This window comes from Pelmatolapia mariae, linkage group LG3_W (genome assembly GCF_036321145.2).
Source record: "Pelmatolapia mariae isolate MD_Pm_ZW linkage group LG3_W, Pm_UMD_F_2, whole genome shotgun sequence".
Lineage (NCBI taxonomy): Eukaryota > Metazoa > Chordata > Actinopteri > Cichliformes > Cichlidae > Pelmatolapia > Pelmatolapia mariae.
The window spans coordinates 81,808,165-81,822,042 of NC_086229.1; the positions used below are offsets into that span (position 1 = coordinate 81,808,165).

Below are 13,878 nucleotides of genomic sequence, written 5' to 3' on the forward strand. Positions count from 1 at the left end.
GGACAGAGGGCTAATGACGAATACGAACTCAGAAGTAAGAAAAGACTCGATCGTTGCGTTATTTGGAGGTCTTCGGCTGTTATCCATACAAAAGTGTCCCGGGACTCAGACAAAACACCAGCACTTTTGTCATAGCTACATGATAAATCTTAATCAGTAATTTATTTGTTGGCAAACAAGTTTCACTTTTACAACAAATATTAGTTATGAGGTCATTCAACTCGGAAACCAATACAAAAAAAAAAGAATAAATAAGAAGCCATAATTATAGCCAATAAGAAAAACTTCTTTTTGCTGCTAAACTTGCTCCCATTCTTTATTACTGTTTATTTAACAAATAAATAAATAGATTTTCTCCTTGAGGAAGAAAAAGAAAAACACTTCCAGTTTTTCTCACTTCAAAAGCTCTTTCTTTAATAAGTAAAACAGCCATCTTTCTTTCTTTTTTTTGCACAAGTGTCTAGTGCTCATCAAGGTTCAATTTGTTCTCTTTCTGAGAAGCACAAGCGTTTTCTGAATGCCAGTATAGATGCAGGATGCACTATAAACCTTCTGAGGGACACCTCGTGATTAAATTGGACTGATTCTGTCTCCTTGACAATCTGTGAATCAGAGCTCTGCTATCTACACAGTAAAAAAAAAAGAAAAAGAAAAGGAAAGAGAAAACGAACCAGGCGAAAATAATAATTAAAAAAAAACAGACCTGAAAAAGAAAGGTGAATACGGTTCACGAAAATGCGGCACGATAAGTGTGTTCTTGTGGTATTTTTTGTGTAATTTTGCTCCTATTTCGATGGTCATTTCTCAGAAAGTGATAAAAGAGAAAGAAAAAAAACAGACTGGTACCAGAAGCCCAGAAGGGCCAGCACAACAGAACAAAATTGCTCCTAATCACTACATTTACAGAGACAAAAGGGTTCGCTTGGAACGGGAAAAAAAAGCATACTATTATGTGCAATGCTAGTTATCTGTACAGTTACATAGAAATATCTCGCAATTCTCTTATTAGTTTTTTTCTCCCTCTTTTAACAACTGGTATTACAGTAAAATCAAAGAAAGAAACAAAAACAAACAAACAACAAAAAAAAAAAAGAACAGTTATGCTTAAAAGCATACAATCAATAATTCCTTTATGGTAACTGTCCAAAATGTGTCTGTGTGTGCGTATATGTGTGGTTTTTGTCTTTTTTTTCATTGAAGGGACACTTCAGCAAACAAAATGTGCTGCAACTCACCAAAGAGGAAGAAAATCTCTCAAAAAGTCAATATAGATACAGAAGTATAATAAAATAGTCTTTTTTTTGTTTTTTGTTTCGTTTTAATTCTGGTGAAGTCTTCAGTTTCAGACTTTAGGGGTATGCAGTTCCTGTAGACTGTCAACACTATATCTCTGAGACCTAAAAATCCTGTGTGAGTAATTGTCTCTTTTCACAACGAGACAAAACACGGCAAACCACACAGGGTTTGGGAGGGGGCGGGGATGGGGTGGATGTGGTGTTGTGGGGTGTTCGGTGTGTGGGTTGGGGGCGACGAGTGGAGGAGAGGGGGCACAACATCAACCTTCTGCAGTGTCTAACTAAATAGAGTCACATATTAACTGCCGACGACGCCCCCCACCACCGCATTTGTAGCAATTATTATCCTGCTTATGGTCGGTAACAGCGAGGGTACAGTTCCTTCCTCCGCCTCAGTCTTCGGGACACAGAATAAAGAGAATAAAGGCTACCACTTCCAACGACTGATGGACCAAGGGCACACGGGGGAAGAGTAGAGGACTGCGAGAATACAATGGGCACGGGTGGGAGGGGGTTCGGGCCTATAGGCTGGTGACTAGGTGCGAGGGCTCCTGCTGGGCCTCTTCTGGAGATAGATCCTCTCTGTTGGGGGGAACAATGAAGCCATCACTGCTGCCCCGCCCTAGCTGGTAGTAGGAATGCAGCTGATGGAGGTGGTTACGTGAGCCCAAGTTGGGCATGCTTTTGTAGTAAACGTCGTCCGAGCTGGCCTCCGGGCTCTTGGCGTCGCCGCCCTCCTTGGAGCCGTCTGCCGATTCTCCGGACACGTCGGGCAGGCCGGGCAGCATGGGCATGCTGGTGTAGAGGGAGTCTCTCTGGTGGCTGTGGCTGGGCGACGAGCCTTCGTCCTCAGTGTGCTCGTTGGTGAGTAAAGGGAAGAAGCTTTCGCTGTTCTCCTGGGGGATCCTCCTTCGAGACGAGGAGGAAGCGCTGGCGGACGAGAAGGGGTGGTGCGGCAGCGGCAGGGGTGGGGGTGCCGACTGGTGGAGGTGATTGTGAAGGTTATCCACCGCCTGCAGGGACGGGGGCGGCCTCTGCGGCAGCAGCGGGGCGTTCGACTCCTCGCGTATCAACTCCAAACCGAGGCCTTCGTCGTGGTGGGGTACAAAGGTGGAATGGTCATCAAGGCCCAGCGCGACATTCATGCCCATCCCTACGCCCAAGCCCATCCCGTAGCCACCGTCCTTGCCGCCATTGCTAACGTTATTGACCAGCTTATTCATGAGGTTCCGATTCTGCTCGCTTGAGCGCTCGTGGGAATTGTTGAGGTAGGAGGGGATGTAATTGGAGGTGAGCTCTTTTAGGATCTTCTTTTCCAGGGTCGTCTCCTTGTGGTTATAGCCCCGATCAATGATCTGGACGCAGTCACTCATGTACTCAGCGCTGGCAATGCTATAACTGTTGCCATGGTTACCATTCAGTGGTAGAGTATCCATGACACTTGTATCCCGGGCATTGTTCAGGATTCCCTCTGGAATGACAAAGATGAGTAGGGATATAGTAGCCGAATGAGAACAGTGAACTCTTGTGAGACATAAATGCTGTTTTTATCAGCAGCCATCAAATCACCAACCCTCCCAGTTCTATGAAATGCACTCGGAAGTAAAGGCCTGGATTAGCATTTTTAATTAAAGCACACAGTTTACAGTAAAATCCTATGAGCTCACACTTACCTTCTTTTAAAAACTGTATTCAATACCAAGACTTACTTCATTTTCATGAAAATTAACAATTAAATGATGGCAGTGATGAAGACATTGATACATGTGCGATACCAGACAGCACCAAACTTCGAGCACGGCACAAAAGCACAAAACGCGTGCAGGCAAAGACAACGGACACATCGAAGCCATGCAATTAACTCTTAAAAGTGAAACACAAACCGGAACACCAGTTGTAGAATTTGGATCCCAACCATATTGTCCCATGTGAGCATTTAGAAACAACATTGTAAAAATGCATAGGGGGGGTGGGTATATATTGAGATGTTTTATCAATGTGAACATAGCTGATACTTCAAAGTAAAGCCACACTGGAAGGAAGGAGGCTTTCTGTTCTTTCTGTTGCATGGACATGAAGCTTTCATAGCTTTATCAGTTAGCCAAGTCCATGCTATCAACATCAAAGCATTTATTTGAAGATAATTCAAACTACCTCAGACAAGGCCATCCAGCTCGTTAAAGTGTCAAGCTCGCAGTCTGACCTCTTGAAAATTTGACAAGATGCACATCTCAGACTTCTAAGAAGGAAATTAGCCTCATAAAAAATCTAAATATATATCTATGTACGTTTTTGGTATAATCAAATAAAAGGTGCACGAACAAAGGCACGGCGTTCTAAAAAAGATCACAGATCAATTTATATCGACGTGCCTTTTCAAGCGTTGAGGTGAATTTTAATGTTAGCTGTAACTGGCTTCACTTATTCAGGCTGTGATATCAAATAGGCCTAGGACATGTGAGTGGAAGAAGTCTCTCTCTTTTCTTTTTTCAAACTACACCAAGTAGTGTAAATGTCTGTAAGCAGTGGAACTCGGGATGCGATTCAAACCAATTTAACTGGCATTCTTGTCAAGGTGAGGGGCCTTTGTCACAAAGAGAATTGTATTGCTTCCAAAGGGAATGACGTTGTTTTCATTACCCCTTTGTCAGCATCAAGTGAAAAGAAAGCAAAGCCAAAGTCAATTACATTTGATAAGCAATGTTTAGTTTGACTCCCATACTTGTCTCTCTGTAGGGCTCTTTTAGGGACAGCATGAGGGAAAGGAAAGAAGAAAAGAAAACACAATAAGCATAACAGTGACAGGTAGAAAGAGGAAAACGCACATATAGTATGCTGATGACGCATCAAGAAAATGTTTCTGCAATGCAATAGTTTTTTTTAACCCTCATGCAAATTCTGTGCACCCACACAAAGAACCTGAACATATCTTATAACAAACAAATATATATATATATAGCAAGAGAGAGAGAGAGAAAGAAAGAGAAAAAAAGATGGAATCCTTGGGTAAAACACGGATACGGTACTTTAGTGTCAAATAGACAGATAAATCTTTTGATGCATTAGCAGTCTTACTCTTTCTCATCTATGGCAGTGTAAGTGAGTCATAGCCCTCCATCACAACCTCCAATGCAAGCACTTTGTATTTCATACATAAATTATCCGCTGATCAAAGCTCTCTGAGGTTTTTTTTTGTTGTTGTTGTTGTTTAACTTGAGCTTTACTCGAGTTTTCCCAGTTTTACAGACTCGCAAAGTTACAGCAAACACATATTGAGTTGCTGAGAGCTGGAATAGCACTGCAGAGAGAAAATAAAATAGCATTTCAATAGTCAGACTGACCCACGATAGCTTGCCAGCTTCTAATACCCAGCTCTAATACTTGGAAAGCTTTAATATCTGCCATATTGAAAATGTATTTTTTTTTAATTCATAATAAGTAGACTGAATCTATGTTGACTTGAAAATCTACATTTGAATATATGAATGAGTAATTATGACAGTTACCAAGTTTGAAATAAAGTGCTAAATAGCTATTTCTACGGTGGCCCTGAGAGGCCAAATGGACTGCAACTTAAGAAAACACCAGCAATAAGAAAAACACTGCAAAAGCACACAAAACACAACGGAAATAGAAAAAATTAAAACAGAAATAGGAAAAAACAGATTTCCAAAAGCACAAGGGAAGTGTTTCTGGGGACACAATAACCAGACGGACTAGCTGCAGGAACCAAAACATGCTAGGTGTGTTTTATTCTCATGATTCATGTAATACTGATGCCTGATTTTTAGGCTAATAGTTATGCTAACACACTTACCTCTCATCTTTTCTTTCCTCATAAAACCGATAGATCCTCCACTTCTTTTAAGTGTCACCCAGCGCAATCCTTAGCATATTTTGGTTCCTGCAACAGGTCCGTCGGGTTTTTGTCTCCCCAGAAACACTTCCCTTGTGCTTTTGGAAATCTGCTTTTTCCTATTTCCATTTCCATTTTTCCTATTTCTGCTTTTCCTATTTCCGTTGTGTTTTGTGTGCTTTTGCAGCGCTTTTCTTATTGCTGGTGTTTTCCTAGGTTGCAGTCCATTTGGCCTCTCAGGGCCACCGTAAATTACAGCTAAAGAAACAAATGAACTGTAACCTCTGTATTTTTCCTTCAAACCGCTCTCTGTTATGTAGCACCGCCGATTTGCATTTTTAAATTCTTGCTTGCTTCAGCGACATTTATCACAAAACAACAGTGTCTGAGAATCTAACAGCGGCGTTCACGAGAATGCAATGCTAAAAACTAAAACAAAAAAAAAACAAGAAAACATTGAGACAAAAGACAAAGCACACACGAGCTTCACTGACAACACTGGAGCACATTTAAAATAAATGACTGGTGTTGTATCTGGCTCCCTATGGGCGCCCATTCTTGATTTCAGAGGATTTCCTCATTTTTACACTGTGTGTTTGGCCAAACAGCCACGAGTGAGTGCAACTTATGTAACCGAATAGCACGGCTCTGAACACAAGCCAAGATGCAACACCACTGAAAAATCCCACAGCAAAACAAACCTGTAGGATTTTTATGATAAAGCTATAGCTTGTTCAAAGCTAACACAAAGACAGCAAGGGCAGTGTTGTTGTTTTTTTGTTTTTTTTTGTTTCTAAATTAAAGCGCTGTTAAAACTCTCAAGGGCGACTGCTGGGATTTCAGCTTAGTGCATTACTTTTAATTGTCCAATCATAAAGTTGCTTTTTGTTTTGGGATGGGAACAAAGATGTGCCCCCTAGAGTATCTCCAGGCTCAGACATGAAAAAAAAAAATAACACTGCCCTAGCCACAATGTTAAAGAATGAAAGAAGCTTGCACACCTTGTGTGTTGTACATGCCCAGAGGGTTGTTATAGACTGCCGATTCCCCAAGCAATGTATTATAGGGATTGTTAGTGCCATGAGGACGTAGGAGTGCATTAGGTATAAGATGGTTAGCCATAGCCCCTGGAGCAGCCAGAGAAAGACGGAGTGAGACAGGAAAAAAGGAGACAGGAAAAAGGTAGGTGGGTAGATAAATTGAGATATAGACAGAAACAGAGAGAACATACATATCAGTTGGGCAGATGCAGCTGAGCAGTGACAGCCATTAACATCCAAATGATCATATGGTCATTAATGTGAGGGAGGTTTTGCTACATGAAAGTGGCAGAACTGACGCGGCTAATGGAAAGTGTATTAATTGTACCGTTAATGTCGGCCATTAGCTTTAAGCCATTTTTGTGCTCCACATTCAGGCAGTATACAGGTAAAGTTTCCAAAGGCGAACCAACATGGCCAACACAGCACAGGTATTGGTACGTCTCTGGACTCAAACAGGACAACACAGTAAATACAGAGGGCACGCACCTGTCTAAGGGTGTTTTAGGAAACTGCATTACTAAATACTTTTTTTACCCCCATATTAATGTTAGGAATGTCATAGGTGTGTCCCAACTCCTAGGCCGGATCCTTAAGAGGCCGCATTTGAAGGCCAATTACGTCACAGCCAGGTGACGAAGGCTGTCCCAATTCGAAGGCTGCTCCAAATGTGGCCAACAAATGCGTCCTTCGTGGGTCGGGTGTATCCTTCATGGCCCAACCTATCCCAGAATTAATAGCGCGGCCCAGCCAATTCCAGTTTCCAACAATTGCGGCAGCTACTAAGTTTTAATATTACTCTTTCTGGGTCACAAAATAAACTTTTAAGATATTTTCAGGCGAGAATGTAGCTTTGTAAACTTCAAATATCTGCTCGATTTATCAAGAGATCACATAGGCCACGCAGACTGCGAAGGCCGGGTCCTCCGAAGGATGCGGCCTAGGAATTGGGACACAGCTAAAGTCTGCATATTTCTTTTAAAGACAGGGGTGTATTGCTTCTCAGACTGGAGCTGAATATGCAGTACAGCTGTCCACAGTCTTCTCTCGCTGTCCCATCCGCCAATTTCATGATGGCCCTCGAGCCGACTCCACTGAGAGTCTTTTTACTTGAGCTCACATTACATTACTACTAGAAGTATGATATAAGGTTGAAGAGAAAGATGTATAAGTGCAGAAGCCTGGGAAGTAAACACAGTCCCAGGAAGAGGTTTTATCTGTGTGACAGCCATGGAGTAGAAAAGGAAGGATTGCTTCATCCCTGTAACTGAGCTGCTAGCTAAAAGCTACTGGTATGTTAGCCTAGCTTAGCTGAGCTACTAGCTACAAGCTACTTGCATGTTAGCAAAGCTCTGTTTTTGCTTTTTGTTTTATTGTTTTTTTTTTTATTAAGAAGGCCAGCACATGTAGGCTGATAACAGCTTTGGTAACTTGTGTTCATGAAATGCTAATTAGCCATGTTCCCGTGATACTTAAGCTAATTAGCATTGTTGAACTATAAAGGAGCATCCAGACAGGGAGTGATTCACTCATCCCGCATTGCTTTCAAGTTGAGCATTGGTCGCTGGCGGACATTCCAGACTGGGTGACCTTCCAATACAGGGGTGGGCAATTAGTTTTCCCAATTTGAGAGACTGGGACTGTTGTGGATGCACCAATAAGCTGAAATCAGCTGCTTGATATTAATTTAAACTTATTGGTGGGCCCTCCACAACAGTCCCAGTTTCTCACATGAACAAATAGGTTCATGGCACAGGTCCCCCATCACCTTTGGGATAGGCTGCTCTAACATGTACTACCCAACCCTATGTCACTCACCAAGAGCAGGTAGCAGCTTCAATTAGCAGTAAGCATTATATACATGAACTTTTATCAACTCATCACAAGCAAAGCGAAGCATCAGATCCACAATTCAGTTCAACAATGCAAGAACTCTGCTTCATTTAAAGTGAATGAAACGCACGACCAAGGATGCCTGAAACGCTTACGTTTGTTTAAATTTTTAAAGACCCTTCAGGTAAGTATTGAACTGGAAAATAATGATCCAAACATCATCATGCCTGTGGTTTAAAAAAATAATAAAAAGAATTCTCTCCCTTTTTCACACGCTTAAAAACACAACAAAAAATAAGTCTGGGTATAAACGGAACCATGGATTTGGGGAATTGTTACAGCGCTGGTTAAAAATAAGATCTATTCACAGCTTTGTTTTTGTTGTCCTGCCTGTGTGGAAGTTCGGCCTGAGTTTAGCTACTTTAGCGCCTCAGCTCTGCTGTTGTGCTCAATTGCGGGAAGTTTACACTCTCTGACATAGCATTGGAAATGAAGTTGACTGCTGCTGAAAAGAAATGATAGGCCTGCTTTTGTCTACCGTAAAAAAAAAAAAAAAAGAATTTCAAGAGGTAGAGCCCTGACTATTAGCGCTGTAAATTGCATGCTGTGTGAAAATGGGAGGCTTGACAGGTGCAGCAGTACGAAGGAAGCCCACCAACAGCCGGGGCCTGCACCATTATTATTACTTCTGGCATTGCCAATCTTATGAGATGAAGTGGTCTAATATTTCCTTTTCTCCAAAGAGCAAAGTTCAATACTTGCTCATTCTCTTTGCGCAGTTGCCGAAATAACCTTTGAATGAAGCGATATGTCCTCTCTATAGTGAAGACGGTCATTACTTTGCATCAGCCTCGCCTCTTCCACGGAAACAGAACAGAGGCTCATTTTCTATTTATGCAGTGCTTGTCTTCAGATTCTTGCTGCCAGGATCTGGCCCAAATGACTCATCAGTTTCCCATCCACATACTACCGCACCAAAGCAACCTTCACAGTCTGAGCCCGGTGATTAGCTGCAGATTTGAAGGCTGCAATCTCAAACACGAATGCTGCCGATTCAGTAATGTTTGTTTTTCTTACAGTAGCTGATGGTTAAAAATAAATAAATCCAAGTGTGAATACATTATGCGGGATATCAAGTATGCTGAAAATATTTCTCAGGCGTATTCATTTCCTGTTTACAAGTCGTTGATTTTCTTTTTTTCCTTCTCTCTCCACGTCAACGTATGAGGCTATTATTTTTAAAGGAGCCGAATTTAAGACTTGTGAGGGCGTTACATGCGCGCGCCTCCTGTATGCACTGTGCCAGAGCGGGTAAACATCTTTTATCTGAGGTGCGAGTACACCGCAATTAGATCCTCCGGCAGAGTGTACTGTTCTTTTTCCAATGCTCTGAATCTGTCACACCACTGGGGAAAGGTTTTTATAGTACCCCGTGACTCTCCCCTTCCTCTTAAAAGTTAGACTTCTTTTTTTTTTAATGGCGTTCTAATTGCACTTGTACTTTTTATGTCTAAAGACTGTGCTTAATTAAATTTAAAAGCACTACAGTGCCGCTGTGTTGGTCTCATCTTTCAGCATTATTCCTACTGCCATGTTATCATTTTGCCTGGGAATCGGGATGTTGTTTAGATTTTTAAAACAAGAAAAAAAAACTGTAATTTGTTGTTGCTATTGCTGCTTGCCCTAATTACAGTGTATTCCATAAACACCAGCCCCCCCTCTTGAATTCTCCCAATGACAGATCCCCCACTGACTGTGCCTGTGTTTGAATTGGACAATTTGCCCCCCCCCCCCCCAAAAAAAAGAAAGAAATGAAAAATCACACTGATTGTGCAGACATAATCTTGAATGCTGGGATAAATTGAACATGCAAAGCTATCAAGATGATTGCATGACTCCGCTCTTGAGATGATCACAGTGAGAGCGTCAGCTGCAGGCTCAGTCTCTCATATACGAGGAGTATCGGGGGGAAGAAGAATACAGAGCACAAAACAGCTAGGAATATCGCTCCTCAACATATAATTCCTTAATAACAACACGGGAGCAGCCTCGGAGAAGTGCAAATTCTATTTGCATCTGTTTCTTATAACACGTGGGATGGAAGAACACACTTCCCAGCATGCTCTTCAGCTCATGTGAGTGTTTTCTCAATCAGATCCAGCCTTGTGAGAAGCCCGGGGGTATTGAAATGAACGTATAATTTTTACCTCTTTTTATTTTAACATATATTTACAGGAGATCCATGCAGGCTTTTCTTTCAGTCCTGCCCTAAAGCCCCCCCATTTCCCCCCGTTTCAGCCTCCCCACTATTGATAAAAGCTGCGTCTGTTGATGGTGCTAAGCCGAGCACCTAATTATTGAGATCATGACACTTCCTCCCCGTGTCGAACATTAATCCATCATTGTAACTGTGCATTAGCGTCTATGCGAGCAGGCGCCCAGAGCGAATTTAGAGAGTGAGCGGTGTGGCACTCGAGCCCCACATCAAGAGAAGTGACGACTGGGGAGGGATGCCAGCGAGCGCAGCATTTGCTCCCGTTAACCTGAGAGACTCCAAAGTTTACTCTGTCTGTCAGTGAATTATATGGAAACTCTTTACTCACATATATATGAGAGAAGCTCCCAGCCAATTGATTTTTAGGTTTATCAGTAAGCACTTTTCCTGGTTTCTCATTCAAGGCTTTTACAGGCAGAATGGGCGGGGTGTTCAATATATCCTTTATTGCACACTCATCAAATGAATTAAATGTGATGAAATGCATGATTTACCTAGAGCCTGCTATTCTCTCTACCACCTAATCTATTTAGTTTTACTTTTCCTGACAAAACGATAGAAAACGGTTGGTTTGTACTTCAAAATAAGACATAATAAACAATTTTCTGCAGCGGTGAAGCATTTATCCTTTCAATCTGTCACTTGAACAGGTAAGAATTTGCAGCTCTATTGGCAGGAGTTTTCATTTTTGTGATTTCTTACATTGTAAACCTTGCTGTGGTATTTGGTAATAATTAACAGCCAAGTAGGGTGGGGGAGATGCATATTTCACTTGGTGTTTTTAATTATTTTGCAGTATGTGAGGAAAACTGCTGTGAAATGAGTGATTTGCCTTGACTTTTTACGGCTGGATTGAAGTTTGCCGCTGAAAGCTTTAAAGAGGCTTTTAATTCTGCAAAGCCCTCGTGTCATTATTAAGAGGAATGCAAGTCTAAACGCAATTTGAGAAAAATAGTGTTGCTTTTGTGAGAGAGAGAGAGAGAGAGAGAGAGAAAAAAGAAAAAAGTTTCTCAGTCACAGTCATAAATTCTGAGGTGAAGGCTGGTGTATTGAATCACTCAAGAAAAGATGTGCTGCGGAAACAAATACCTCTGTTGAGTGATGCAGAGCTGTTGATGTCCCCGGTCATAAAAGAGGACTCGGACTGTTTTCTGACCGTGTCGTTCCACATTCGACGGATGCGGCTCTGCGGAGAAAAATAACATTTCACCTTATAAAAATATTCACTCTGGGGGAAAAAAATAGAAGTCTGCACATGGAGGACGAGTGAAAAGTCTCAGGCTTTCAGCATATTTCCTCAAGCGTGCACTCATATTCTTCACAGCTCAATAACGGCTGAAATATGAAGAAAAAGAGATGCTATCAGCTTTCGAATCTAGTATTTAACCCCGAAACATGTCAGCTGTAGGGATAAGTAACCTCCAATTAAAAATGAGCATTAGCACTGTGATAGGTTAAATCAATAATAAAGTCATCAGTCAAGCTCTCTTGAGTCTGTATCTTGGGTTGGAAAGGGCTCAATCCAACAGAGTTCATCGTGGTTAATTATCACAGTCCCGTGGGCTATTGCACAAGCTAAGGGAGTGCATCTAACCATAGAAAAGAGTCCTTTCTATCCTGTGTGCAGAACATTTGAGAGTTTTCTGATTAAAGTATAAAAAAATTGTCGCTGTGAAAAATATACATTTGTGATGGTATACTTAACCAGGCTGAAACAAGGCTTGATTGTCAAATGTAGGGGAAAAAAGGGATAAAGGCTGTTTGGTAACCCCGTGGCAACATTTGATAAAAATATGTATTCCTCAATCAGTTGGCAGCTGGTTGCAGCAGGTGAAATTGGCCACAAAGAGATGTTTGGTGCTACACGAAAAACCTTGCGATTGCTTTGGTTGTTGGCAGATTGCTACAGTTACCTGTAGTTGGCGTCTTTTATGGAAATCGCCAACTTGTGTGCAGACACTTGCCAACTCTTCACTGAGCGACAGCAAAACTGTGAAAAGTGTGACGCAAACCAGAAACAAAGACTGTTCGTCTTTAAAATAAAAGGTCCATCTTCTGATCCGTGTTGGTTGCAGCACTGAGGCACGGCCTTTACTTTGAAGGTGAGCAATTTCCACTCTGTCGGTGTCCTCTGTGCAAATTATAGGTGACACTGGCAATCTAGTAGCTACCAAAGTATGCACAAGGGCATGTTGGAGTTGCCAAATGGTCTCTAGGCCTGTGTTATTGGGGCCTTAGTAAGGAGTTTTTTCACCACATGTGGCCAGAACAGCTTCAATGCACCTTGGTATTGATTATCTGCATGTGTGAAACTCTCCTGGGGAGAATGAACCCCCTTCTGCTTTAACATTGCTGGTGAAGAAAGTGGTCTAAATGACCCTGAAATTCCCAGACACGGGATTGAGTGGTTTGAGATTTTTTTAGCTGAAGGTTAAAAATTCAGTTAACATAGTTTTCATACTTATCAGACCAACGGATTTCAAGGGTCATGGGTTTTTCCTTTAATCTGTCACATCTGTATATAATACATTTTAAGCAACACTCCAAGTTAGCCAGACTTCTCAGGAGGAAATTATCCTTCCAGTAATCCATTCATCGAGTTTAACAACATTATGCCTTTCATCTGTCCGCTTTTACTGCAGCCTTTACCCCATCACTGGTTCACCCCTTCACCAGTGCACCAATAACAAGTCAAGCCTCCATCTGCACTTCCCTTAGGGGACCTGTGACTGGATGTGAGTTACAGGGCCCTAACCCCATAAATCTAACTAATCGATGCGGCCGACTGCAAATTTTTAATTAAATGAATCTTGTTCATTTTGATGATTTACTACTATTACTAGACTTTTGTGTGGAACAGTTTCCAGTTAAAGCAAAGCTTATTAAGGTCCACTTATTTTAAGTTTTTTTTTAAATAATTTGGGTACTAAATGCAATCTGGCTAGAGTTTTAATTTGGTTTGATTATTCACTCAGTCCTTCAATTTTACCCATGGTGAATTCTTGATTTTCATAAGTGATGGAAAATATTTTTAAATATAGACTCATTGTGTAACCATAAATGGAAGGCTGGTTCAAATCCCTGACACTGTATATGGATCTTTAACTCTGTTAAATGAAGATACCGCCTATAGGTTTCAAATTAAGTGTGTTAAGTGTGTTTTTGGCATCATAAACTGAAAAAGTCAATGATAAACTTTTAGCATAATGCAATTCAAAAGGTCTAAGACAGCGGTCCCCAACCCCCGGGTCATGGACCAATACCGAGTTGAGGCTCAGGTGTGAAATTGATGGTTTTCAGGGTTTTTATCGTTAACTCGGTTTTCCTAGGTCTTTTCCCGTGTTGTAGTTGTGTCTTATTTTGAAAGAAATGTTTACTTGGTCGTATCGTTTTATTTTGTTGTATTTATTCGCGACACCTTAAAGGCGTGAAAATATTGTCTGACATTAAACCGGTCTGTGGCGCAAAAAAGGTTGGAGACCGCTGATCTAAGAGAAAACGATCCTCCTGTAATGGGAGCTAGAACACAATAGAGCAACTGGTTAAGCACAGAACTTTCAGTCTGGAGAGTGGAGTTCA

General features: G+C 41.5%; 1 protein-coding gene across 14 annotated transcripts in view; it reads right to left on the bottom strand.

Moving 5' to 3' along the window:
• Window positions 1–405: 405 nt before the first annotated feature.
• The window catches only part of LOC134624900 (adhesion G protein-coupled receptor L3-like), a 265,399-nt gene continuing 251,926 nt past the window's right edge, over window positions 406–13,878 (bottom strand). For 4 of the 14 annotated variants that reach the window (XM_063470027.1, XM_063470024.1, XM_063470022.1 and 1 more), the window contains 4 exons: window positions 11,389–11,485; window positions 6,153–6,278; window positions 4,018–4,035; window positions 406–2,766 (listed from right to left, as the gene is read on the bottom strand). In XM_063470027.1, coding sequence (XP_063326097.1) covers window positions 1,817–2,766; window positions 4,018–4,035; window positions 6,153–6,278; window positions 11,389–11,485 — 1,191 coding nt within the window. In that variant the 3' untranslated portion in view covers window positions 406–1,816. Of the gene's footprint in view, window positions 2,767–3,983; window positions 4,036–6,152; window positions 6,279–11,388; window positions 11,486–13,878 lie in introns of all 14 variants that reach the window. The other 10 variants (XM_063470031.1, XM_063470030.1, XM_063470029.1 and 7 more) reach the window with 5 other exon arrangements.